This window comes from Sorex fumeus, unplaced genomic scaffold, assembly GCF_029834395.1.
Source record: "Sorex fumeus unplaced genomic scaffold, SorFum_2.1 ptg000051l, whole genome shotgun sequence".
Taxonomy (NCBI): domain Eukaryota; kingdom Metazoa; phylum Chordata; class Mammalia; order Eulipotyphla; family Soricidae; genus Sorex; species Sorex fumeus.
Window position 1 is genome coordinate 31425390 of NW_026606108.1, and position 26426 is coordinate 31451815.

At 38.0% G+C, this 26426-nt stretch overlaps 1 protein-coding gene across 9 annotated transcripts in view; it reads right to left on the reverse strand.

The window, feature by feature from the left end:
• Window positions 1–26426, reverse strand: part of RAPGEF6 (Rap guanine nucleotide exchange factor 6) — a 191823-nt gene that overhangs the window by 51372 nt on the left and 114025 nt on the right. For 5 of the 9 annotated variants that reach the window (XM_056124230.1, XM_056124232.1, XM_056124227.1 and 2 more), the window contains 5 exons: window positions 20128–20331; window positions 18772–18880; window positions 15223–15463; window positions 7143–7300; window positions 1041–1281 (listed from right to left, as the gene is read on the reverse strand). In XM_056124230.1, the coding sequence (XP_055980205.1) occupies window positions 1041–1281; window positions 7143–7300; window positions 15223–15463; window positions 18772–18880; window positions 20128–20331 (953 nt within the window). Of the gene's footprint in view, window positions 1–1040; window positions 1282–4448; window positions 4464–7142; window positions 7301–15222; window positions 15464–18771; window positions 18881–20127; window positions 20332–26426 lie in introns of all 9 variants that reach the window. The other 4 variants (XM_056124228.1, XM_056124231.1, XM_056124226.1 and 1 more) reach the window with 1 other exon arrangement.

A 26426-nucleotide genomic window follows, 5' to 3' on the forward strand; every position in this document is an offset into this window, starting at 1 on the left:
AAACTTATTATTTCTTTTTACTGTCAGGGAATTATTTTTCTTTTCACTGTTCAAAGGTCTAAGAGAGTAGCATAAATAGTAGTGATGATTCAATATATTCTGGATAATAAAATTAATCTGAATAATAATTCCAGATTATAATCACTCATTATAGTCTGAATAATGAAATTATCTGGGTAATAATATTTATAGCACATACTGTTCATTGACTTATTTAATCCTATTAACATTTCTATGAGATACGTTATATTATCACCATACCCATCTTACTACAGAGGAAAGAAATTAAGGTTCAAGAGAAACTAAATAACATGCCCTAAGTCAAACAAGCAGAATTATAATTTGAATGTCGCCATATATTTGAGTTGTTGTCTTGGCCAGAAAAATAATACAGTGTATAAGGAGTCAAGTGGGTAGGTGCTTGCCTTGCATGTGGCTGACCTGTATTCAGAGAGTACAGAGATTAAATACAGTCTCTTGAGCATTGCCAGGAGTGATCCTTGAGCACAGTTAGGTGTACTCTGACCCTCCCTGCAAAAGAGTAGTTAAGTCCCTTAAGGCCTATGTCTAACCAGCTAACTAGAGTTAATAACACTGCCTCTGAAATAATCTAGTTGATATAGTTGAATTTCAGGCAATTTTTAAAAATGCCAAGCTTTCCTGTACAAATGTAAAAAATATTTACAAAATAAAGAAAATTATGTTTTTGTTTAATGTACATATGGTCATGTACATATGGACACATTTAGTAACATATATTAAATACATGCATCACTTAGTTTCCTCTTCTGTGGAATAAAGGAATTAGACTCTATCATACATTCTAAGACTTTAGCAAGCTGTTCTTATTTTCATTGGTTAAGTAACCCTTATGTGTTTTAACATTCAAAGATTTCATGTACATAACGATGGAGACAAGAAAAGCTGGAAAGAGACACGCTGCTCTTCTTACACTGAGAGCATTCAATGGTTCTAAAACTTAAAAATATTTGCTTTAAGAATTCTCAAAAGCACAACTAGAACTGAATATTGTCACTTACCTTCCATTAAGCTGAATTCTATCAGCTAATTTGGAGAACTGGTCAGGAAGTCTTCTCTGTTTTATGACACCCTCAGGAGTAACAGAAACTTCACAGAGGGAATATGTATCTGATGCACCGGTCAAACCAAATTCATGAACAGCCTGACAAACAACTTCTTTAGCTGTAGTGTCTTTACTGATGATTATGTAGCAACTTTGTTGATCTGCTTTGAAAACTCTTATAACTTGATCAGGAATATCTATATAAATACAAAAACATGTCTTTGTTACTTACAAGAAAGTAAGTAAGTATAAGTAAAGGCCCTCCCGTTGATAGTCGATTTGCTCGAGCGGGCCCAGTAACGTCTCCATTGGAGACTTTGTTGTTACTGTGTTTGGCATATCAAATACTCTCGGTAGCTTGCCGGGCTCTCCGAGAGGGGCAGAGGAATCGAACTCGGGTCGGCCATGTTGGCTGCTTGTAAGGCGAACGCCCTACCGCTGTGCTACAAGAAAGTAAATGTTTTTAAATAACCCCAGCAGTGCTCAGGGCTTACTCCTGGCTCAGCATTCAGGGATCACTTCTGGTGAGCTCAGGAACCATATGGGGTGCCAGGGATTGAACCCAGGACAGCTGTGTGCGAGGCTTACTGACTGTATTACCTCTTCGGTCCCTATAAGAAAGTATTTATTTGTTCATTCTATGCCACACCCTGCAGTACTTGGGGGCAACTCCTGGTCAGTGTTTGGGAGTTGCTTCCAAAGGTTCATGGTGACCAAGTAGTATTACGGACGAAACGCAGGGCTCTTGTGCAAAGAATGTACTTCAGCCAACTGAGCTCTCTGGCCCTCTGAGAAAGTAACTTTTTTTTCCATCTTATATTTATTTATTGAATCACTGTGGGAAAAATTACTAAGCTTCGGTCATACAATGATCAAACACCTCTCCTTTCACCAATACTCATTATTCCCCACCAAGAGCCCCAATATATCCCCCTCCCAATGCCTGTGAGGCAGATGATTTTCACTTAACTCTTCTCTACATTGATTACATTCATTATTTTGACAAGAGATGTACCATTATCGTTTAGAATTTCCCCCTCCAACAATCAGAATTGTTGAAAAGGCATTGTGAAGAGTAACTTTTAAAATATTCAGGAAGTTTGGAACATACCAGTCCCTCTAAAAATGAAATGTCTATTTCTACTTCAGAAGGCTAACAGACATCTGTTCCATTTATTGATAAAGGTATCTTTCTTCACAGGTGAGAAAATACTAAAATAAACTTATAGTATATTAGAGTAGTAGACTAAAGTTAGGGTTATAATATATTAATACTTGGAAGTCTATTTAAAACATAAACATTTTAGTGTCATTACTTTTTGACATAGTAATTTTTAATACTCAAAGACTCCTAAGTTCATACTTTATATTTTCTAATTATCCAAAACCTTAATGATAAACATTTAGGCTGCATATAATTTTCTCTTATTATAATTCCCTATCCAAGTTTATTTCCTAAGGAAGAAAAATAGCTTGAGATAGAGGGCAAGATTATTTTTAAAAAATAGCTTATCATTTTTATAAAGACCACACCCAGCAGAGCTTGGGGTGGTCCATGGACATTTATAGTACAGCAGTACAGGTCTTACAATTTTGGGTCCCAGAAGCACACTGGAAAAAATGTGAAGGTCCTTATGTTCACACGTGGTGGTGATGGAGGTATAGGAGCATACAGTGCTGAGATTGAACTTACAGCTTTGCATGTACAAGGCATGTACACTACAATTTGAGCTAGCCCCCCAGTCCAGTCCTGCACTTCTTTAATTGGGGGAGGTTGGGGGGGAAGGGAGGACTTGGGCCACATTCAGCAGTGCTCAGAGCTTGCTTCTGGCAACACTCAGGGGACCAAAGGTGGGGCCAGGAATTAAACGTAGATCAACTACTTACAAGGCAAGCCCTTTCCATGTAGGTTTTTAAGGTGTTAAAACACAATGTCAAATTGTTTTCCATATTTTATTACCATCGAACATAAAGAGCAATTTTAGTTATACTCGTCACAAGTTTATTAAGTTAACTTTGAGTATTTCTTTAATTTTGAAAGTCTATGAGTTTCCTCTCTCCAAAATTTTGTCATGATTTTATATTTTATTTCTTTGGTTACTGATGAGATTCACTGCTCTACTGAGTCATAAGTATTCTTTATAATTTTGAAATACTGAATTATTCTAGAGACCAATGCTTAGTTTTCCTAGTATATTTTATTTACTCTAACATATTGAATACACAGTAACAACAAGTCTCACGATGGAGATGTTACTGGGCCCGCTCGAGCAAATCGATGAACAACGGGAGGACCGTGACTGAGACTCTAACAGGAAAATTAAAAATAGATAATTAAATCTTCAGTCTTTTATGGTTTGTCATTATAATATCAAATATCACAAGATAAATGAACATATGATGTGCATATGTAAGTAACATTTCCTTGCCCCTATTCTTGCTTCCTTTTCTTGTAATATGGAAAGGGCTAAAACTTCAAAGACCATCTTCAATATGATGATAAGGCTAAATTTTATTATATGTATATAAGAGAAAGACAAAATCAAATGCTATGAATAAATGCTAAATTTCTCCCATGATAGTAAACTGCTGCTGCGAACGCTTCTGTCTCTTAAACTGGAAAAAGTAATTATTGTGTAACTGTGTGTACTTGTGTGTGTGACTGTGGACTGTAGTAGAGATAGGAAGAGAGATTTTGCTCAAGCCACTGCATATGATTTTTTTTTTTTTAGGGAATCACCATGAATCACAAATTTATGAAGATACTTAAGATTTAGTTTCAGGTGGGAGGGAAACTGGAGACAAGGTATAGGGAAATGTATGCTGATGAAGGGAAAGATGTTGGAACATTGTATGATGGAAACACAATCATGAACAACTTTGTAACCGTGTATGTCACAGATTCAGTAAAAAATGATTAAAAAGAAACTCAGATTTGCAATTTGAAGGTTACTTTAAAAGAATGTAAGTTTATTAAATTCAAAAAAGTTTGCATTATTAGATACAATATAGTCTAAGCTAAAAACTTCAGATGCAGACCCCAAAAAATTCACTTTCAAAATCCTTTTAGTAACATTTCTCTGAATTTTTAGGCTTCAACTTTCCTAAGGTCAAAAAATTTCTCAAACCTTTTCAAAAGCTGTAGGATAGCAGGTATACGCTGATTCAACATGAGTTTTAGGATTAATCAAAGAAATTACAATAAGAATTATTCAAAGAAATGATTAAAAGGATACATTACTGGCAACCTTGCAAGTGGACAGAAAAGTTATTTTTTCTATTCATTTAACTATAAGCTTTAACATTTTTATATAACAAGATAAATATAAGCAACAGAATACCATAGACTCTTCAAGATACTTACAGTAAAAACCAACAGCTGTAGGCAGCAAAAACAAAGTAAAACCATAAAAAAGTCAGCAATGAATAACAAACAAACAACACTGTAGCTCTGTCCCTCTTTAATCATGCAACATGAACAAATCTGGGATTCAGATTAATAAACATCAGCTGTTGCATGTATGGTACTATACATATGTGATATAGACAGCTAATCTGAACTTCAGTACTGTTAGTGTAATTCAAGGAGCTGAATTTGGATTTGGTAGTATTTAATTTTAAATACATAAAACTTATGTAAAGGCTTTTTATATAGTTATACATTTGAGGGTTAAAATAATTCATAAATTAAATACCTATCTTAAATGGTTTATTTTGCTGGCAGGGACATGGGCTGAAGACCACTGACATTTGCAAACCGATTTTAAAAGGACACATTCAACGTATTTTCAATGAGAATTATGTGATTAGTCAATCTGAAATTAAGTTGAACTATATTTTTCTTTAGAGGTCTGCATTTCTGTACCAAGAGTTTTATACTTTCTAAAGTTTAACAATTTCAACTAATTCCCCCCATCCCCCACCTTTTTTGGTAGCTAAACTTCTCATTACTTTACTTTCCCTTTTACTACAAAATATCCCTTTCTCCCTCAGGCCCCCTTCTACATATGCCTGGGAAATATAGCATAAAAATATGTCATTGTATAAATCATGTCCCTAAGTGCCAACTTACGAAAGTATGCACAATTAACTTGTGTAAAATGTATGACTAATGAAATATACAGTCATAAAAATAAATTCTCATGTCACTCTAAGACAAGCAATATGAGAGGCAGGTAAAATGGGCTAGAGATTTCTAGAACTGGAGGCAATGACTGTATGTAGCACAGGGGCTAGAACTTCTCAGATGAAGCAATGTCTGGGCTCAGCTTTGAGGAAAGAAAACAAGTTAAAGTGATAGCCAGGGAAAATACAACATAGGTGACAAAGAGAGAGAGTTCTGAGGGAACACACATGTCATACTCAGGAGAAAAGAACTAGACAAGAAGGCTAGTAAGGAGATGGATTTACATGTGGTGTAAACTGAACACAACACGATCGGGCAGAGACACTGGAAACTACATTTCTTCTTTTCAACTGAGGCTCCTCTCTTGGATTCTGCTAGATGGACAGATTAAGAAGATTAAGAAGAAACTTGCAATTTTGCTTTTCCTGGGGGCTTTTTAAAACTTTAATCACTCCTGCAATGCTTCTGCACCTTCCAGTGGACATTTTTAAAAGTGTATCAGAAGCTGAATTCAGTTTTGTTTTTTTTAGCTTTATGATCACCTTAGTGTTTTGTTTTGTTTTTTCACACTCACAGGTAAACATTCAACGTGATATGTTCATAACTGGTCAACAACATTCAACTTTATACCTTGGTAACAATTTCTATATTAACTTCTCATCAAATATCTGAAATAGTTTCATTTCATAACAAACTTTAATACAGAAATCACTATAAATTTTTGTTCTGCTCTTTTTGGTTTTGGGGACTCACTTCTCAGTGCAAAGAAACTACCCCTGGCTCTCTGTCAAGGGTCACTTGTGGCACTGTTTGGGGAATCAGGGATCAAGCTGGAGTCAACTACGCGTACAGCGAGTGCCTTAACTCCTTTAGTATCTTTTGACCACTGAGATCACTATAAACTTGTAAGCAAATTAATGACTCATTAACATTCCAGAATGAACAAGGAGAGTCACTTGAGAGTAGGATGTGTCACAAAATGATTACTAGAATTAGTAATATCTTTAGTTAGGAAGCAACTGAAATAAAAAGGTAAGCATGATCCGAAGAATGGCTTTCACTAAGTTGTCTTAGAAACTGTAGTTAAATTGCTAAAAGATAAACTTTGTAATGACATCTATATTTACTATTTTTGTTAGTTATACACTGTGATGCTTGGGGAAATATACGGGTTTCTGGGGATCAAATCCTCCAAAGTTTTCTTACTTGCAATGAAATTTTAGGTTACATAGTTCAGTGACAACTTGATGTCATATAGCCAAAGTTTAAACAATAAAAACAATGATTAGTACTTTAAGAACAATACATTAATAATATTAGTTCTCAGGTATTGAGGGGGTAAAAGCAATTCTGGAAAATTACTAATATATTCCTATGCATCACAGAGGAATTTAAGTGACATTAAAATAATCTGCCTTATTTTTTTCCATACCTTGGATAATATAGTTCTTCTTGAAGAAAAATGACTTCTATTTTCATTCTACTATTACAATTTGGGTTATGAAAAATTAACAAAATACTGTTTTTGTCTTGAGGCCACCCCAAGTGGTACTCAGGGCTTACTCAGGGCTTCTGTTTTTGTCTTGAGGCCATACCAGGTGGCACTGTGCTTGGGGATCACTCCTAGCAGGGCTGGGGGGGGTTATAGGCAGTTATGAGAATCAAATCTGGGTATGTCACATGCAGGGCAAGCGTCCTATCCACTGTTCTCTCTCTCTCTCTCTCTCTCTCTCTGACCCTATAAGCTCTTTACTATAGACTTTTAGTACTGAAGGAAATATCACTCCAGCTGAGACAAAACTAAAATCTTCTCTCTAGTTGTTTTCATTATATCATAATATAGAGAATGGAGGACTTCCAGCAAATTTAATATTTATTACACAAAACTTAACTGGTACCAATATGAAATACAAAATCACAAACAAAAATTACCTGTAGGATTGGAAAAATCCAACATGCTGGTTGTAGGTTGTAGGAGATCTGGGCTGCTGGATGAGAGTGTTCCAGGAATAGGCATTATTGCCAGACTGTGCCTACAGTGTCTTGTTCCCACAATACTATCATCTTGTGACTGGCTCAGGCCTCCATCACTTCAAAAAAAGATTCACATATCACAATTTAAGGGTAATTAAATAATAAACATTTATGCTCTCTGTGCACTAAGGTATAATAAAATGTCCAGTTCAAATTTAGTGATTTTAAAAATTAAATTACTACAGTAATTAAAAAACAATTGATGAAATTCTGTTTTTAGGAATTCACTGAAATAAAATCTAAGTTAGACATTTAAGTAACTGTTCCTGATTGCAGACAGTTATATTTCTACTAGTTTCTGTTGGCTTTGGTAAAAACAAAACAACAAAAACCTGAACCTGATTATTTAGGAGTCTTTTGAGATCTGCAATTCTAGTGGACCTACATAGCTAATGCAAAACCACACCACAGCAAAGTTCTTGTGCTCTCTTTGTGATGCCAGGATCAAGAATGCCATGCAATCAAAGCAAGCCCTCTACCACTTGAGCTTGCTCTAAGGCTCTCTCTCTTATGGTTTTTGGGCCACACTGGAGGATCTCAGGGCTTATTCCTGTTTTGTACTCAGGCATCACTCCTGGCAGTGCTTGGGAAACCATATATAGCACTGGAGTATAAATAGCAGTTGGTCACAAGTAAGACAGACTAAATCCCTAGCTCTAAAGTTCTATCTCTCTTAAGAGAAAATCTAGCTTGGTTATGGGATGAAGTTTGGTTATACGCCCAAATCAAGAGGCTATCAAGTATTTGTACAAATTTGTACTTATACAAATCCAGTACAGCTAGTAGGGTGCCTGCCTAGCACAAGGCTAACCAAGATTCAATCCCCAGCACCACATGGCCCCTTGAGTTCCACCAGGTGATTCCTGAGTACAGAACCAAGAGTAAGCCCCGAGCACTGCAGTCTGTGTCCCCAAACCATCCCTTCACCCCCAAAACCCTAACTAACTAAAAATCCACAAAAAAGAGAGATATGTAACAAATAGAAAGAAAACAAATGAATATTTAAATTGAAAACAAAAGAAAAACAAATAGTTCACAGTATCTAAAGCTTAACACTAAAGGCATATTATTCCATGTGGTTTCTCAAGTTCAATTATTCAGCTGTTTTTACATGAAAAAAATTAAGAGCCAGAAAGATTGCATTCATCTGGGGAACATAAAGTAACAAAATAGGAGACTAACACCCTAGAATAGCCGAGATAAGTACCAGGAGGATTACTCCATAGCTTTTGAGGACAGCCGCACACGCTAGGGGAAAAGGCAGCTCAGATAGAGAAGGGAGCACCAAATAAAGGGTGTTGGGAGGTTCCTCTCAGGACGGGAAATGCATGATAAGAGTAGACTATAGACCGAACAAGATTGCCACTCAATTTCTCTTTTGCAAACCACAGCACTCAAAAGGAGAAAGATAACAAAAGGGAATGCCCTGCTACAGAGGTAGGGTGGGATGGGGGGATGGGGGGAGGGAAGGATACTGGGACTGGTGGTGGTGGAGAATGGGCACTGGTGGAGGGATGGGTAATCAATCATTGTATAACTGAAACCCAAGCACAAAAATTTGTAAGTCTACAACTGTACCTCATGGTGTGTTTCACTAATAAAAATTTAAGAAAAAAAATAATTAGAGCCAGAGTAGAAAAGTCATCGCCCTTTAACGATCTCAAAATAACATCAATGAAATGCCATGTTAGCACTGTTAGCACTGTCCCCCCATTGTTCATTGATTTGCTCGAGCAGGCCCCGTAACATCTCCATTGTGAGACTTTGTTGTTACTATGTTTGGCATATTGAATACATCACAGGTAGCTTGCCAGGTTTTGCCGTGGGGGCGAGATACTCTCGGTAGCTTGCTCCAAGAGAGGCGGAGGAATCGAACTTGGGTCGGCCACATGCAAGGCAAACGCCCTACCCACTGTGCTATTGCTTCAGCTCAATGAAATGCCATATTAAACACAAATAAAAGGTAAAGGCCCTCCCGTTGATCGTCGATTTGCTCGAGCGGGCCCAGTAACGTCTCCACTGGAGATTTTTTGTTACTGTGTCTGGCATATCGAATACTCTCGGTAGCTTGCCGGGCTCTCCGAAAACACAAATAAAATGCTCTTTAAAATATTTTAGAGTTGGGGCCAGAGAGGTAGTATTGCAGATTGTTTGTTTTGCATGCAGCCACCCTGGGTTTGTTCCTTGGCACCAGATACGGTTCCCTGAGCAGTACCATGTATGATCCCTGACTAGAGCCAGGAGTAAGCCCTGAACACCACTGGGTATGGTCCCAAAACAGAAGGAAAAAAAAAAAAAACCAAAAACAAAACCAACCAAACCCAAACAAAAATATTTAAAGACATTACATAGGTAACTCTAAATCTATCTGAAAGAATAAAAACAAAGAATTGTGACTCTCTCCTTTAAGTTTTAGATAACCCCAAAGTCCAACAAAACATAGGATCAACAAAACATTTGTAAACACATAGGACTGCAAGAAAAAAAAATTTCTAAAAGCAATCAAAATGTCATTTATTGCTAAGAAGTAAAAGTACTTATATTAGTTTAGCATCAATTTATATTTATTCAATATAACATTCTATCCAGTACTTGCTACAAGTACAAAAGTATCACAGAATACTTACCTTTTAAAAAAATGACCAATATGGGATACAACTAGAATACATTAGGAGTGGTAATTAGAATTTAGGTAGATTTAAGAAACTATGCAAAATGAGAGTGTACAGACTGTTAAACAGAAAACTAAAGGACTATTGATAGCCAGACAATAAAGAGAAACAGGACAAAAGAGCACAGGAATGGAGGAAAAAAAAAGCACAAAGACATAAAAGAACAATAGTACATGCTTCAAGAGAAAGGGATCACTTCTGGTGGGCCTGGGAACATATGGGGTGCTGGATCAGCTGAGTGAATGCAACGCCTTACCAACTGTACCGTCTCTCCAGTCCCTGATATCCCTATCATCAGCAATTTTTTCCAATGTTCTTCATAATCTACCATTTGCCTATCATCTATGCTTCATCTCTAGGTGTATACAAATAAGACTATCAAACTTTCTTAAGACCTGGGTTCAAGGTCTGGGGTTATAGTACAGTGGGGAGGGCTCTTGCTTTACACTGTTGAGCAGGGCTTGATCCCTGGCACCCCATATGGTGACCCAAGGCCACCAGGAATGGTCCTTGAGTATAGAACCAGGAGTAGGCCTCCCTAACAGCCCCCCACAAAAAAGGGCTCAATTTTGAATACCACAAAGCAAAAAGCAAAACAAATAAAAGACTACCACCAAGAAACCTATTAAACTGGCTCCTGTCTGTGCATATAAAAACATTTATTACTCAGTATGGTACTACTAGCTTCCTTTTTTAGATAATCAGCTCTTAGGAGGATAAGAAAGTTGCTTGGAAGGCCAGAGAGACAGTATAGTGGGAAGGGTGCCTGTCTTGCATGGCTGAATTGGATTCAATCTCCCATATTTCATCCAGTCCTGGGGAGTGAACCCTGAGTACCACTATGGGTGGCCTTCTCCACCTCCCTAGCAAAATTAAAAAAATAAGAGTTTCTTGACTTAGCTTTCTCTAGACTTAAGTATCACTGTCCTCCCGTTGATCATCGATTTGCTCTAGCGGGCCCAGTAACGTCTCCATTGGAGACTTTGTTGCTACTGTGTTTGGCATAGCGAATACGTCACGGGTAGCTTGCCAGGCTCTGCCGTGTGGGCGAGATACTCTCGGTAGTTTGCTGGGCTCTCTGAGAGGGGCGGAGGAATCGAACTCGGGTCGGCCATGTTGGCTGCTTGCAAGGCAACGTCCTACCACTGTACTATCGCTCCAGCCCAGACTTAAGTATATCATAAATATCTGAAAAAGAAAATGTTCCTCCTTTGGAGGTAGGGACTATGTTTTTCAGCTCCATAATTATTACCTCAAACAGTTTCAAAAACAATAAGAAAAAAAATATTTCCTTTTGCAATGCTTCTTTCTTTCTTTGATTAATCTACTATTTTGATTTACTCAACAAAGACTAAGAACTTACTATGTGCTAAGCACTACATCTTAGAACTTTCATGATTTCTAAGTAGGTTAAAGTACAAAACATATACAAAACATATCCTAAATCCTAGTCATGGCACTTCAATGGGTGGTTTTCATTAGTATTTAAAAAAAAATATTGGGCCAAGCCCAGTAATGCTCGGGGCCTACTACCAGCTCTGTGCTCAGAGATGAACCTCGGCGGTTCAGGGGATGACATTTTATTATCTCTCTGGCTTTGTACTATTTCTCTGGCTCCAATATTTACTGATTTTAACTTAAATTTTAAATCTTGAAGTTTTGGAAATATTCCATTTTGGAAGCTGAAATATGTTGGATTTAAAAGTTCAGCTCTACTGGTTCTTCGAGAAAATAAATAAGATAAACCACTAGCAACACTCAAAAAGAAACAGAGTGAGAGAACCCTAATAAATCAAATCAGAAATAAGAATGGGGATATCACAACAGAAATCAAAGAAATTCAAAAGATCATTAGAGACTACTTTGAAAGTCTGTATGCCATGAAACAAGAGAACCTACAAGAAATGGATAAATTCCTGGATTCCTATCATCTCCCAAAGCTGAATCAAGAAGATCTAGAGTACCTGAATAGACCTCTTAACATCAAGGAAATTGAAACAGTAATCAAAAGTCTTCCCAAAAACAAAAGCCCAGATCCAGATGGATTCACTAGTGAATTTTTCCAAACACTTAAAGAGGACCTATTACCAGTTGTTCTCAAGCTTTTCCAGGAAACTGAAAAAACAGAAACTCTCCCAAACAGTTTCTATGAAGCCCATATCTCTCTAATACCAAAAGGAAACAAAGACACCTCAAGAAAAGAAAACTACAGGCCAATATCTCTGATGAACATGGATGTGAAGATTCTTAACAAAATACTAGCAAATAGAATCCAACAACTTATCAAAAAGATCATACACCATGACCAAGTGAGATTCATCCCGGAGATGCAAGGATGGTTTAGCATTTGGAAACCAATCAACATAATCCATCATATCAACAAAACAAAAGATAAAAATCAAATAATCATATCAATAGATACATAGAAAGCATTTGACAAGATCCACCACCTGTTTATGATGAAAACCCTGGCCAAAATGGGGATAGAGTGGACTTACCTCAATATAGTTAAAGCCACCTAACACAAGCCTAGAGCAAGCATCATGGTCAATGGGGAAAAACTGAGAGCCTTCCCCTAAGATCAGGGACAAGGATGCCCACTCTCTCTACTACTGTTCAATATAGTACTGGAAGTACTTGCAATAGTGATTAGGCAAGAAAAAGATATTAAGGGCATCCAAATAGCAAAGGAAGAAATCAAGCTCTCACTATTTGCAGATGATATGATACTATACTTAGAGAACCCTAAAACCTCTACCAAGAAACTCTTAGAAACTATAGACTTGTATAGTAAAGTTGCAGGCTATAAAATCAATACCCAAAAGTCCATGGCTTTCCTATATGCAAATAGTGAAAGAGAAGAAAGTGACAGGAAGAAAACAATCCCGTTCACAATTGTGTCCCAGAAAATCAAGTACCTAGGAAACAGCTTAACTAAGGAAGTAAAGGATCAGTACAAAGAAAACTACAAAACGCTACTTCAGGAAATAAAAGAGGACACGAGGAAATGGAAAAATATCTCCTGTTCATGGATCAGGAGAATTAACATTGTCAAAATGGCAATACTTCCCAAAGCACTGTACAAATTCTGTGTGATCCCTATTATGATACCCATGACATTCTTCAAAGAAATGGAGCAAACACTCCTGAAAATTATATGAAACAATAAGCCCCCACAAATAGCTAAAGCAATTCTTGGGAAAAAGAAAATGGGAGGAATCAACCTCCCTAACTTCAAACTCTACTACGAAGCAGTAATAATTAAAACAGCATGGTACTGGAACAAAGGCAGAGCTGTAGACCAATGAACAGGGTTGAATATACTGACATTTTCCCCCAAGCATATGATCATCTAATCTTTGATAAGGGGGCAAGAAAAGTGAAGTGGAGGAAGGAAAGCCTCTTTAACAAATTGTGCTTGGCAAAACTGGATAGCTACATGCAAAAAAGTGGGCTCAGATCTCTGCCTAACGCCATGTACAAAAGTAAGATCAAAATGGATTAAAGACCTCAACATCAGACCAGAATCTATAAAGTTCATTGAAGACAAAATTGGCAAAACCCTCCATGATATTAAAGCTAATGCTATCTTCAAAGATGTCACGTCACTGGCCACGCAAGTGAAAACAGAGATAGACAAAAGGGACTATCTTAAACTAAGAAGCTTCTGCACCTCAAAATAAACAGTGACCAAAATACAAAGACAGTCTACAGAATGGGAAAGGATATTCTCTGAATACACATCCGACAAGGGGTTGATATCAAAGATATACAAGGTACTGGTTGAACTCCACAAGAAGAAAACATTCAATCCCATCAAAAAATGGGGCGATGAAATGAATAAAAACTTTCTCAAAGAAGAAATACGAATGGCTAAAAGGCACATGAGAAAATGCTCTACATCATTAATCATTAGGGAGATGCAGATCAAAACAACAATGAGATATCGTTTCACACCACAGAGACTGGCCCACATCCAAAAGAACAAAAGCAATCGGAGTTGGTGAGGATGTGGTGAGAAAGGGACCCTCCTTCACTGCTGGTGGGAATGGCGACTGGTTCAGCCCTTCTGGAAAACAGTATGGACGATTCTCAAAAAATTAGAAATTGAGCTCCCATCTGACCCAGCAATACCACTCCTGGGAATATATCCCAGAGAGGCAAAAATGTATAGTCGAAGTGACATCTGCACTTGTTTGTTCATTGCAGCACTCTTTACAATAGCCAGAATCTAGAAAAAACCTGAGTGCCCGAGAACAGATGACTGGTTAAAGAAACATTGGTACATCTACAGAACAGAGTACTATGTAGCTGTTAGAAAAGATGAAGATGAAGTCAGGAAACAAGTGGCACTACATGGAAAGGATCATGTTAAGCAAAATGAGTCAGAGAGAGAGAGACATAGAAAGATTGCATTATCTGGGGAACATAAAGCAACAAAATAGAAGACTAACATCCAAGAATAGATGTAATAAATACCAGGAGGTTCACTCCATGACTTGGAGGCCAGCCTTACACTCTAGGGCGCAAGGAAGCTCAGATCAAGAAGGGAGCACCAAATAAAGGGTGTTAGGAGGATTCTCCCAGGATGGGAGAAGCATGCTGAAAGTAGATTATAGACCAAATATGATTGCCACTCAATGCCTCTTTTGCAAACCACACCACCCAAAAGGAGAGAGAACAAAAGGGAATGCCCTGCAGGTTGGGATGGGGGGGATGGGGTGTGGGAGGGTTACTGGGACCCGTGGTGGTGGAAAATGGGCACTGGTGGAGGGATGGGCACTTGATCATTGTTTAACTGAAATCCAAGCACGGAAATCTGTAAGTCTATAACTGTACCTCATGGTGTTTCACTAATAAAAATTAAAAAAAAAAATTCAGCTCTAGGTTTAAGGTAGGAATAAATTCCGCTATAAGAGATGATTTGAAAGAAAAAATAGTAATTAGAATCAGTAAATGTGGAAATAATATAAAGTGTCTAAATTTGTAGATCTAAAGACTTAAATTGGGTCAAAACTATTTTTAAAAATTATATAATTGGCAATTTCTCCTAAAATTCAAAATAAGGGTAACAGCATATATATATATATATACATATATATATATATATACATACACACACACACACACACATATATACCAATAGAGGTAATTTTATAAAACTGATTTAGTATTTTTCTTATAATTTGCTTATCTATTATGAAGTCAGATATACATAAAAATAAAAATTGAGTTGGTCTCTCTTCCCCTAAATAAAAACCTTATAAACCACAAAAAACTTTCTATGTGGCTGAGATTGGCATTACCTAAATAGTTTTGGAGGCAAGATACTGAATCGTGTTTTATCCAAAATTTTTCTGATTTTGTTTCTTCCACCTGAAACTGTGTTTGCTTTTACTTTCTTATTTCCTTTTTCCTGTGATGTTGGTTCAATATCTCCTGGTACATCTTGGATTGAATGGCGATTACTTTTTTTCTCAGCAATTTTGGGAATATGAAGAATACCAGTTTTCTCCTGTTCAGTCCTACTAAGTAACTCTTTGAACACTGTGGAAATAAACAAACATTTTTTTTCTCATCAGAAAGACTAACAACAAATTTTAATACTAGACACAGTCACATTCTATTATTTGGACTTTCGTAACTTTGTTCATTAAGCATTATAAAACTGATACTTACCCTTTATCAGATATATTCACTTCTGTTAAGTTTTTTAGACATGATTATATTTCTGTGTAGCAAAATGTGATAAAACTATGTTCCTGGGAATAATGTACTAGGGATAATGGACACGCTGTCTGCATGTCCGAAAAGTCCAGGGGTTCCTAATTAATATAACTGCTGATCAACTCAATTGTTATTTTCACTTTTGGGTCACACCCGGCGGTGCTCAGGACTTACTCATGGCTCTGCACTCAGGAATCACTCCTGGCAGGGTTGGGAAATTGTATGTGGTGCTAGGGGGATCCATCCTGGGTCAACAACATGTAAGGCAAGGTCTCTATTCACTGTATTATCACTCTGACCTTAATTCAGATTTTACAGAAACATTTATGTTTTATTTATGTTATTCTTTTTTTTCTTTTTGGGTCACACCCAGCGATATACAACAGGGGTTACTCCTGGCTCTGTACTCAGGAATTAGCTGACAGTGCTCAGGGGACCATATGGGATGCTGGGAATCAAACCAGGGTCGGCCACGTGCAAGGCAAACACCCTACCCATTGTGCTATCGCTCCAGCCCCTATTTATGTTATTTCTTATCACAATATATATCATGATAAATGATAAACAAATACTATATAGAGTCAGGCTTGTTCGTGTTGTACTGTGTAGGTCAGATAGTTGATGTTTGGGCCTTATTTTTTGTTTGGTTCTGGGCCACATCTGGTGATGCTTAGGGTTTATGCAGCAGCCTTACCTGCTGTACTATCTCTCTGGCCCTAATGCTTGGGCCTCACAAAGTGGTACAGTGCTAGAAGCCACCAAAACTTGGGGAATCATTTAGTGCTGAATACAGAAATCAGGATAACTGCATGCAAAGCACACACTCCAGTCATTTAAGCTATATTTCTGGCCCTAATCAGGCTCAGTTTTGTAAAATTTATCAATTACAAAAATAGAGAGGCCAGAGAGAGAGAATACAGTAAGACCCTTGCCTTGCATGCAGCTCACCTGTTTTTGATTCTCAGTACCACACATAGTCCCCCAGCTATGCAAGGAATGATCCCTGGTGCAAAACCAGGAGTAAACTCTTAGCATAGCCAGCATGGCCCCAGAAGCAAAACTGGTGTCAGAGGTAGAATAGAATACATGCTTTGAATGCAAAGGCCCTCATTCAATTACCAGAGCCACATGTGCAGCCCTGGTGACCCTGTCTTTACCGGCTTTAATTAACACAAAGTGACCGACTACAGTTTACTCTGAAATCTAAACAAATCTGTTTTTGGATTACAGTTTTCCTTTTTGTGGGTGTTCTAATTTAGAGTTTCATTCGGAGTAATCCAAGCTCAATTTTGCTTCACGGTAATGTAAGAGAATGTCAGTTACTATGACTTTATTTTGCACTATTTCCAAATCAAAATACTCAATTTTTAACAAATGCTTTATTAATTTTCTGATGAGATAATCTGCAGTATTTTTCTTGAGGTGAATAGCTGACTACAGTCTACATGATGTGAGGAAGGGGGTATTAGCTGTACAGGTCCCCCTTTTAAAATTATCATCTCAACTCTATTATGTCTATCTAGGATCTTTTGGACAATTGTTTCTCATCACTCAAAGAGTTTGAAGAAGGGGCTTCTGCTCCATGTACAACCTTAAGAGGTACTTTCAGTGTTGCCCAACATACACACACACACATTTTTTTTTGGCCATGTTTAAATCTAACTCCTGACTTTGAGGTCAGAGATCACTCTTAACAGTGGTTGGTGGACCATATGGGGTGCCAGGGATCAAACCTGGACTAGTTGTAAGCAAGGCAAATACTTTACCCAATGTACTCTTTCTCTGGCCTTCTACACAGTGACATTTAATAGGAGTTAGTAATCATTAGGTTCCAGGCACAAAAAGCTTAAAGGCATTCAATTCTTTAACAATTCCATATGAAAATTGCTAGACAAACTAAAGTGTGGAGACAGTATAAAATTCAGGAAATAATGTAGGAAAAAGAATAAGCTCTCAAACTCCCCAAATTTCTAGATACAAGTCCAAACTTCCTAAAAGCCCAAGACAGAGAAGGCTTATTCTATGCTGAACTAATATATTCATGATGTAATTCGAAAGTACTCAATTAAAAAGAATGCCAAGTGTTTCATTTCTCATTATGACAAAATCAGTAAATGAGGTAAAGTGTGAAAGCAAACAAAACTCCAAAACCCAAACTTCTCTTTCCGTAGGCATGGCTTTTAAATTCAACTCTGACTTCTCTAAGTTAACCTAAATGACCTAGAAAATATTTTTTTCTCACTACCTAAGAATATTACATTGATACTTTTCAACTGATTTTCTTTTCTTTACTGCTACTGTTCTCAGAATTTCAGAGAAAATATATTAAATATACATTAAATAACTAAATTATAATACCTTTCAAAAAACTTTAAAAGAAAAATGAGAGACAAATAGCAGAGGGTTGGGGATATAGCATAGTGGTGGAATGTAGGCTGTGCAATGCCTGAGCCTGAGGCCCTGGCTGGGTTTAATCCCTGGCACCACAAAAACAAAACTAGTAACAGCAACAAAACCCACACTATCTCCACATTCTCCACATCTCTCCCTCCAGCTCCTAGTAATAACAACAACAACAACAACAACAACAACAACAACAAACCTCAGTAGATTTAATTAAAAGTGCAAGCCTTTTTTGTTGCTTCAACCATAAATACAAAACATACTATAAGCTCAGTGTCAACATTTTTACATACAGAGTACGCAGTTATCAAAAAATCTGTAATTCAGTGACTTTCAATTTGTTTCCCTCCAAAGAGCTCATACGGCATTCAATGATCATTATTTTAGAATGCCAGCTCAAATATAAGATTGATTTGCATAATGGCAGGGTGGGGGAGTGGAAACCTAATTATGACTTCCAAGCTTCTTTCCAGCCTTAAGATTGTCACTTCCCTCTGCACAGCTCTACTTCTGTTAAGAGTAACTACAGTAGTATACTTATTTTAAAATTTACTAAGATAAAAAGGTAATTATTAGATATAAATAATGAAAAATACATAATGATCACACAATATTTAATGAGCTTAGAAACTTTCACATTTTACTCTCCTCTACACTGTAATGACTTTTTCCTTTTCTATTACAATAACAAACACAATCAAGATTATTCTTACAATGGAACTCACCAAAAATGTTGGTCTTTACAGTAAGTGCAAGATGGGTATTATTTCTCAAAATTTCAAGGGCCTTCGCAAATGTAATATTCTCAAAGTTCTGTCCATTCACTTCCATTATCTTGTGAAAAGTATTTGAAAAACAGAAATTAAGATGAATGGTATCAGTTAATTCTATAATACTTGAATAAAATATATCTGCAGGCAAACAACTATAATTTCTGTGAGAAGTTAGGATTACTTCTCAAGTCTTGAATGGATGTGGAAAGAAAGGGAATCCCATTCACTGCTAGTGGGGATGACGCTGATCCAGACTTTCTGGAAAACAATATAAACATAGCTCAAAAAACTAGAAACTGAGCTCCCATATGACCCTGTGATACTATTCCTGGGAATATACCATAGGGACACAAAAGCACAATGCAGAAAAGCCATCTGAACTCCTATGCTCACTGCAGCATTATGCAAAATAGCCAGAATCTGGAAACAACCCAAGTGCCTGAGTACAGATGACTAGATAAACTATGGAACATCTATACAATGGAACACTACGCAGCTGTTAAGATAAGTTAAGTCATGAAATGCGTTTATACATGTATGAACATAGAAAAATAGCACTCATTTGTGGCATATAAAAAATTCTGTATGATAATAATAGCCAAAGAGAGTTGAAACAAATGCCTGGAGGACTGGTCCTTTGTCACAAAGGAAGTGGGGTGGGTAGTCAGTACAGAGAAGGGATCACTATGACAATGATAGTTGGAAATGATCACTCTAGACAAGAACTGAGTACTGAAAGGAGGTAAAGTGACATGCATAACACCCTTTTAGTACCAATATTACAAACCACAGTGCCTAAAAGGAAAAATGGAAAATGAGAGAGAGATGGGGGAGGAGGGAAGGAGGGAGAGAGAGAGAGGGAAGGGGGAGAGAGAAGAAAGAAAAGTGCTTGTTCATGAATGCAGTTCTGCAAATATCTGAATGTTATTTAATTTTAAACCATATTCTGTGGTAATCCTTGACCACTTAACATTTTAGAGTTCTATGGGTAGACAGGCTTCCACTTTAAAACATGAAAAAGGAACTAACATAATATTCATTTATATACTTTTTATTCCCTTTTATAAAAATAAGTCCACTCCTAGAATGCTGGGCGGGAGGGGGAAAAGCAGCATGTGGTGCAGGTGATCAGCCTCACATACTAGGCATGTGTCCTACTACTTGACATGAATACTCACATATTCATTTTTTCTGGCATACTTGAAGTTGCTAGTTGACAGTTTATGCTTACTTGAAAAAGTACCAGATAAAAAAGTAGCATTTTATTACTTATAGTAAGAACTTTTTAGTGGCCGGACATTTACTCACTTGATCACCACGTTTCAGTCCTGCATCAGCAGCTTTGCTACTAGGTTCTACTCCTTCCACAAAAATACCAAATCCTTTCTCACTTCCTCCATTAAGGCTAAAATGCAGAGGAGATTCCCGGGAAGCCTTTTGCAGTACAACTTGTCTCCACTTAGCCTTTGCAGCACAGGCAATATTTAATAATCGAAGATGACCATTCATTTTCTACACAGACAAAAAGGAAACAATGTATATTAATATACTTATTTCCCTATGTTTTAAAAAACATATCTAAAATTAGAATGAGATATATCTGAAATAGAGTAAAGAATACATAAGCCAGGGTAAAGAACAAAATTTTGCTATCCCAGATCATTTAAAAAGTAAGATCTTGTTATATGACCTTTAAAACATCTCATTTCATATGGTCCCCAATCTCTGCCAGGAGTAACATGGACCCCAAAATGGACCCCAAACAGAAACAAATAAGAGAAAAAATATTATTAGGAACAGATTAGAAAAGATTTCAGAACTAGAAGTTAGGCATAGTAAAGTGGGTAGGGTGTTTGACTGGCACGTCGCCAACTCAGATTCAATCCCTGGCACCCCATATGGTCCCCTGAGCCCTCTTAGGGAGTGATCTCTGAGCACAGAGTCACGTAAAAGACCTGAGCACAGCCAAATGTTATCCTGAAGTACCCCCACCCCCAACACACAACCCAAACAAATATTTTAGGGCACAGAGAATCTATATATGTATGTATGTATGTATGTATGTATGTGTGTGTGTGTGTGTGTATATTTAATTTTTTTGCTTTTTTGGTTCACACTTAAGAGATGCTCAAGGGTTACTTGGCAGTGCTCAGGAGACCATATGGGATGCTGCGAATTAAACCTGGGTTGGCTGGTGCAAAGCCAATGCCCTACTCCTTTGTACTATTACTCTGGTCCTGATAAGCTATGGAGTAATCCTCCTGGTGCTGATCTCAGTATTCTTGGGTATTAATCTCATATTTTGTTACTTTATATCCCCCAGATGAATGCAATCTTTCTATGTCTATCCCTTTCTTTCTGACTCATTTTGCTTAGCATGATACTTTCCATGTTGTACCACTTGTATGTAAATTTCATGACTTCATCTTTTCTAACAGCTACATAGTACTCCATTGTGTAGATGTATCAAAGTTTCTTTAACCAGTCATCTGTTCTTGGGCATTCAGGTTTCTTCCAGTTTCTGGCTATTGTAAAGAGTGCTGCAATGAACAAACAAGTGCAGATGTCACTTCGACTATACATTTTTGCCTCTCTGGGATATATTCCCAGGAGTGGTATTGCTGGGTCAAATGGGAGCTCAATTTCTAATTTTTTGAGAATCGTCCATACTGTTTTCCAGAAGGGCTGAACCAGTTGACATTCCCACCAACAGTGAAGGAGTGTCCCTTTCTCGCCACATCCATGCCAGCATCGGTTGCTTTTGTTCTTTTGAATGTGGGCCAGTCTTTGAGGTGTGAGATGGTATCTCATTGTGGTTTTGATCTGCATCTCCCTGATGATTAATGATGTAGAGCATTTTCTCATGTGCTTTTCTGCCATTCGGATTTCTTCTTTGAGAAAGTTTCTGTTCATTTCATTGCCCCATTTTTGGATGGGGTTGGATGTTTTCTTCTTGTGGAGTTTAACCAGTATTTTGTATATCCTGGATATCAACTCCTTGTCAGATGTGTATTCGGCGAATATCCTTTCCCATTCTGTAGACTGTCTTTGTATTTTGGTCACTGTTTCTTTGGAGGTGCAGAAGCTTCTTAGTTTAAGATAGTCCCATTTATCTATCTCTGTTTTCACTTGCTCAGACAGTGGCGTGGCATCTTTGAAGATACCATTAGCTTCAATGTCATGGAGGATTTTGCCAACTTTGTCTTCAATGTACCTTATGGTTTCTGGTCTGATGTTGAGGTCTTTAATCCATTTTGATCTTACTTTTGTACACGGTGTTAGGCAGAGTTCTGAGCCCATTTATTTGCATGTAGCCGCCCAGTGATGCCAGCACAATTTGTTAAAGAGGCTTTCCTTCCTCCACTTCACTTTTCTTGCCCCCTTATCAAAGATTAGATGATCATATGCTTGGGGGAAAATGTCAGTATATTCAACCCTGTTCATTGGTCTACAGCTCTGCCTTTGTTCCAGTACCATGCTGTTTTAATTATTACTGCTTCGTAGTAGAGTTTGAAGTTAGGGAGGTTGATTCCTCCCATTTTCTTTTTCCCAAGAATTGCTTTAGCTATTTGTGGGGGCTTATTGTTTCATATAATTTTCAGGAGTGTTTGCTCCATTTCTTTGAAGAATGTCATGGGTATCGTAATAGGGATCACACAGAATTTGTACAGTGCTTTGGGAAGTATTGCCATTTTGACAATGTTAATTCTCCTGATCCATGAACAGGAGATATTTTTCCATTTCCTCGTGTCCTCTTTTATTTCCTGAAGTAGCGTTTTGTAGTTTTCTTTGTACTGATCCTTTACTTCCTTAGTTAAGCTGTTTCCTAGGTACTTGATTTTCTGGGACACAATTGTGAACGGGATTGTTTTCTTCCTGTCACTTTCTTCTCTTTCACTATTTGCATATAGGAAAGCCATGGACTTTTGGGTATTGATTTTATAGCCTGCAACTTTACTATACAAGTCTATTGTTTCTAGGAGTTTTTTAGTGGAGGTTATTGGGTTCTCTAAGTATAGTATCATATCATCTGCGAATAGTGAGAGCTTGATTTCTTCCTTTCCTACCTGAATGCCCTTAATATCTTTTTCTTGCCTAATCGCTATTGCAAGTACTTCCAGTAATATATTGAACAGCAGTGGAGAGAGTGGGCATCCTTGTCTCGTCCCTGATCTTAGAGGGAAGGCTCTCAGTTTTTCCCCATTGAGGATGATGCTTGCTGTAGGCTTGTGGTAGATGGCTTTAATTATGTTGAGGAAGGTCCCCTCTATACCCATTTTGGCTAGGGTTTTCATCATAAAGGGGTGCTGGATATTGTCAAATGCTTTCTCTGCATCTACTGATATAATCATATGCTTTTTATCTTTTCTTTTGTTGATATGATGGATTATGTTGATTGATTTCCGAATGTTGAACCATCCTTGCATCCCTGGGATGAATCCTACTTGGTCATGGTGTATGATCTTTTTGATGAGTAGTTGGATTCTATTTGCTAGTAGTTTGTTGAGGATCTTTGCATCTGCGTTCATCAGGGATATCGGTCTGTAATTCTCTTTCTTTGTGGTATCTCTGTCTGCTTTTGGTATCAGTGTCATATTTGCTTCGTAGAAACTGTTTGGAAGTGTTTTTGATATTTCAATTTCGTGGAAAAGCTTAAAGAGGATTGGGAGTAAGTCCTCTTTAAAGATTTGGAAGAATTCACTAGTGAATCCATCCGGGCCAGGGCTTTTGTGCTTGGGGAGACTTTTTATTACCATTTCAATTTCCTTGATGGTGATAGGTCTGTTCAGGTATTCCAGGTCTTCTTGGTTCAGCCTTGGGAGTCTGTAGGAGTCTAGGAATTTATCCATTTCCTTGAGGTTTTGATGTTCCGTGGCATACAGTTTCTCAAAGTACTCCCTGAGGATCCTTTGAATTTCTGTAGTTTCTGTTGTAATGACCCCCTTTTCATTTCTGATTTGGTTTATTAGGGTTTTCTCTCTCCCTTTCTTTGTGAGTTTTGCTAGAGGCTTATCAATCTTGTTAATTTTCTCAAAGAACCAGCTCTTGGTTTCATTGATCTTTCGGATTGTTTTTTGGGTTTCCATCTCATTAATCTCTGCTCTGAGTTTTATTATTTCCTTTCTCCTGTTCGGGTTGTGCTCCTTTTTTTGGTCCTTCTCCAAGCTCTTAAGCTGTGAGGTTAGGTTATTTATGTGTGCTTGCTCCTCTTCCTGAGGAATGCTTGTAGAGCTATAAACTTTCCTCTTAACACAGCTTTTGCTGTGTCCCATAAGTTTTGGTAACGCGTGTTCTCATTTTCATTCATTTCTAGGAATCTTTTGATTTCCTCTTTGATTTCCTGTCTAAGCCACTCGTTGTTCAGTAGAGCACTGTTCAATTTCCAGGTGTTTGATTTAGTTTTCTGTTTTTGTATGTGATTTACTTCTAATTTCAGCGCATTATGGTCTGAGAAGATTGTCGATACAATCTCTATCTTCTTAATTTTTTGGAGGCATGTTTTGTGGCTCAGCATGTGGTCTATCTTGGAGAATGTTCCATGTACGGTTGAGAAGAATGTGTATTCAGCTTTTTGTGGATGAAGTGTCCTGTATATATCTACTAAGTCCCTTTCTTCCATTGTTTCCCTCAGATGAAGTATGTCCTTGCTAAGCTTGAGTCTGGTTGATCTATCAAGAGGTGACAAAGCAGTGTTGAAGTCTCCCACTAGTATTGTGTTGCTGTTGATGTCTTTTTCCAAATCTATAAGTAGTTGTTTTAAGTACTTTGCTGGTCTCTCAGTAGGTGCATATACATTTATTATTGTAAGTTCTTCCTGTTGTACAGATCCTTTGATCAATAAGAAATGGCCTTCACTGTCTCTTATGACCTTCTTCACTCTGAAATCAATGTGGTCTGATATTAGGATGGCCACCCCAGCTTTTTTCTGGGAGCTGTTTGCCTGTAGGATTGTTTTCCAGCCTTTGACTCTGAGTCTGTGTTTGCTTTGACTATTGAGATGTGTTTCTTGCAGGCAGCAGAATGTTGGGTTCAATTTTCTAATCCATCCTGCCACTCTATGTCTTTTAATTGGTGCGTTTAGCCCATTGACATTGAGAGAGATTATTGTTATGGGATTTTGTCCCATTGTTCTGTTGAAATTTGGTGTATTTGAGGGGCCTTTCTTGCCTTAAAGTAGCCCATTTAGTTGTTCTTGTAACCACGGTTTTGAGTCTATGAAGTTCCTGAGCTGTTGTTTGTCTGTGAAACTGTATGTTGTTCCTTCTATTATGAATGAGAGTCTCGCTGGGTAAAGTATTTTTGGGGAGGCATTTATTTCATTGAGTTTTTTCACTATGTTCCACCACTGTTTTCGGGCCATGAGGGTTTCATCAGAAAAATCAGCTGTGAATTTTGAGGATGCTCCTTTGTAAGAGATTTCTTTCTTCGATCTTGCTGCTTTCAGAATTTTGTCTCTGTCTAAGGTTTTGGTCATTTTGATCAGAATGTGTCTTGGGGTATTTTTATTCGGATTTCTTCTAGCAGGTACCCTTCGGGCCTCCTGAATATGGTCACAAGTTTTCTTCAGCTCTGGAAACGTTGTAGCAATGATGTCTTTGACAGTTTCTTCTTCATCAAGGTTTTCTTCCTGTACCTCTGGGACTCCAATAATTCTTATGTTACCCCTCTTGGCTTCATCACGATCTTCTCTTGCCATCTGTTCCCGAATTGTGAGTCTCTTTTCCATTTTCTGCTCTTTTCTGGAGAGTCTCTGAACTTCGTCTTCGAGCTCACTGATTCTGTTCTCAGCAGCTGTTACTCTGCTGCTGAGGCCTTCCACTGAGTTTTTCAATTCGCCTACGAGATTTTTCAGGTCTGACATTTCTGATTGCAGTTTCCTCATTTCTGCCTTCAAATCCTCTTGTCTTCTATTGGCATTGCTTTCCATTGTTTCTTTTAGTTCCCTAAGCATCCTAAGTAGCTCCCTCCTGAATTCCTTGTCAGAGAGGTTGTCTAACACTGCAGTACTGTTGGTGTCATCTGGGCTAGACTCTTCAATAAGAAAGTTTGGTGGGCTTTTGTGTTGCTTTACCATTGTGAAAAGTGTGGTTTAGTCCTTCATGTTCACTGTTACTATTCTGCTTGATATGCAGTGTGAGTTAAGATAGGCTACTATCTTAATGAGTTATTGGCTACTGTGTTTCTAGTGACTGAGGTAAACTAGAGAGGTTTCCATCGAAGAAGGTAGCTTATGGTTCCTATGGCATATGAAGTGGGAAAATATTTGGCGGCCGCGTTAGCGGCCGCGGCTCTGGAAAGAGTCCCTGGCACTGAGCGAGGAGTTGGGAACGTCGATGGAGCTAGCTGTGCATGCGCAGAGAGGGTCCCAGGCCTTTGGGGGCGGGCTGTACCTGGTTGGAATAGGAGCTGTTCAGCTTGGTTGCCCAGAGCTGGGCCTCCGTGCCCGTCCCGCGCAGATCAGGGGTGAAACCGGCTTTCTAGGAGGTGGAGCTAGCTGTGCATGCGCACAGAGGGTCCCAGGCCCTTGGGGGCGGGCTGTACCTGGTTGGAATAGGAGCCGTTCAGCTTGGTTGCCCAGAGCTGGGCCTCCGTGCCCGTCCTGCGCA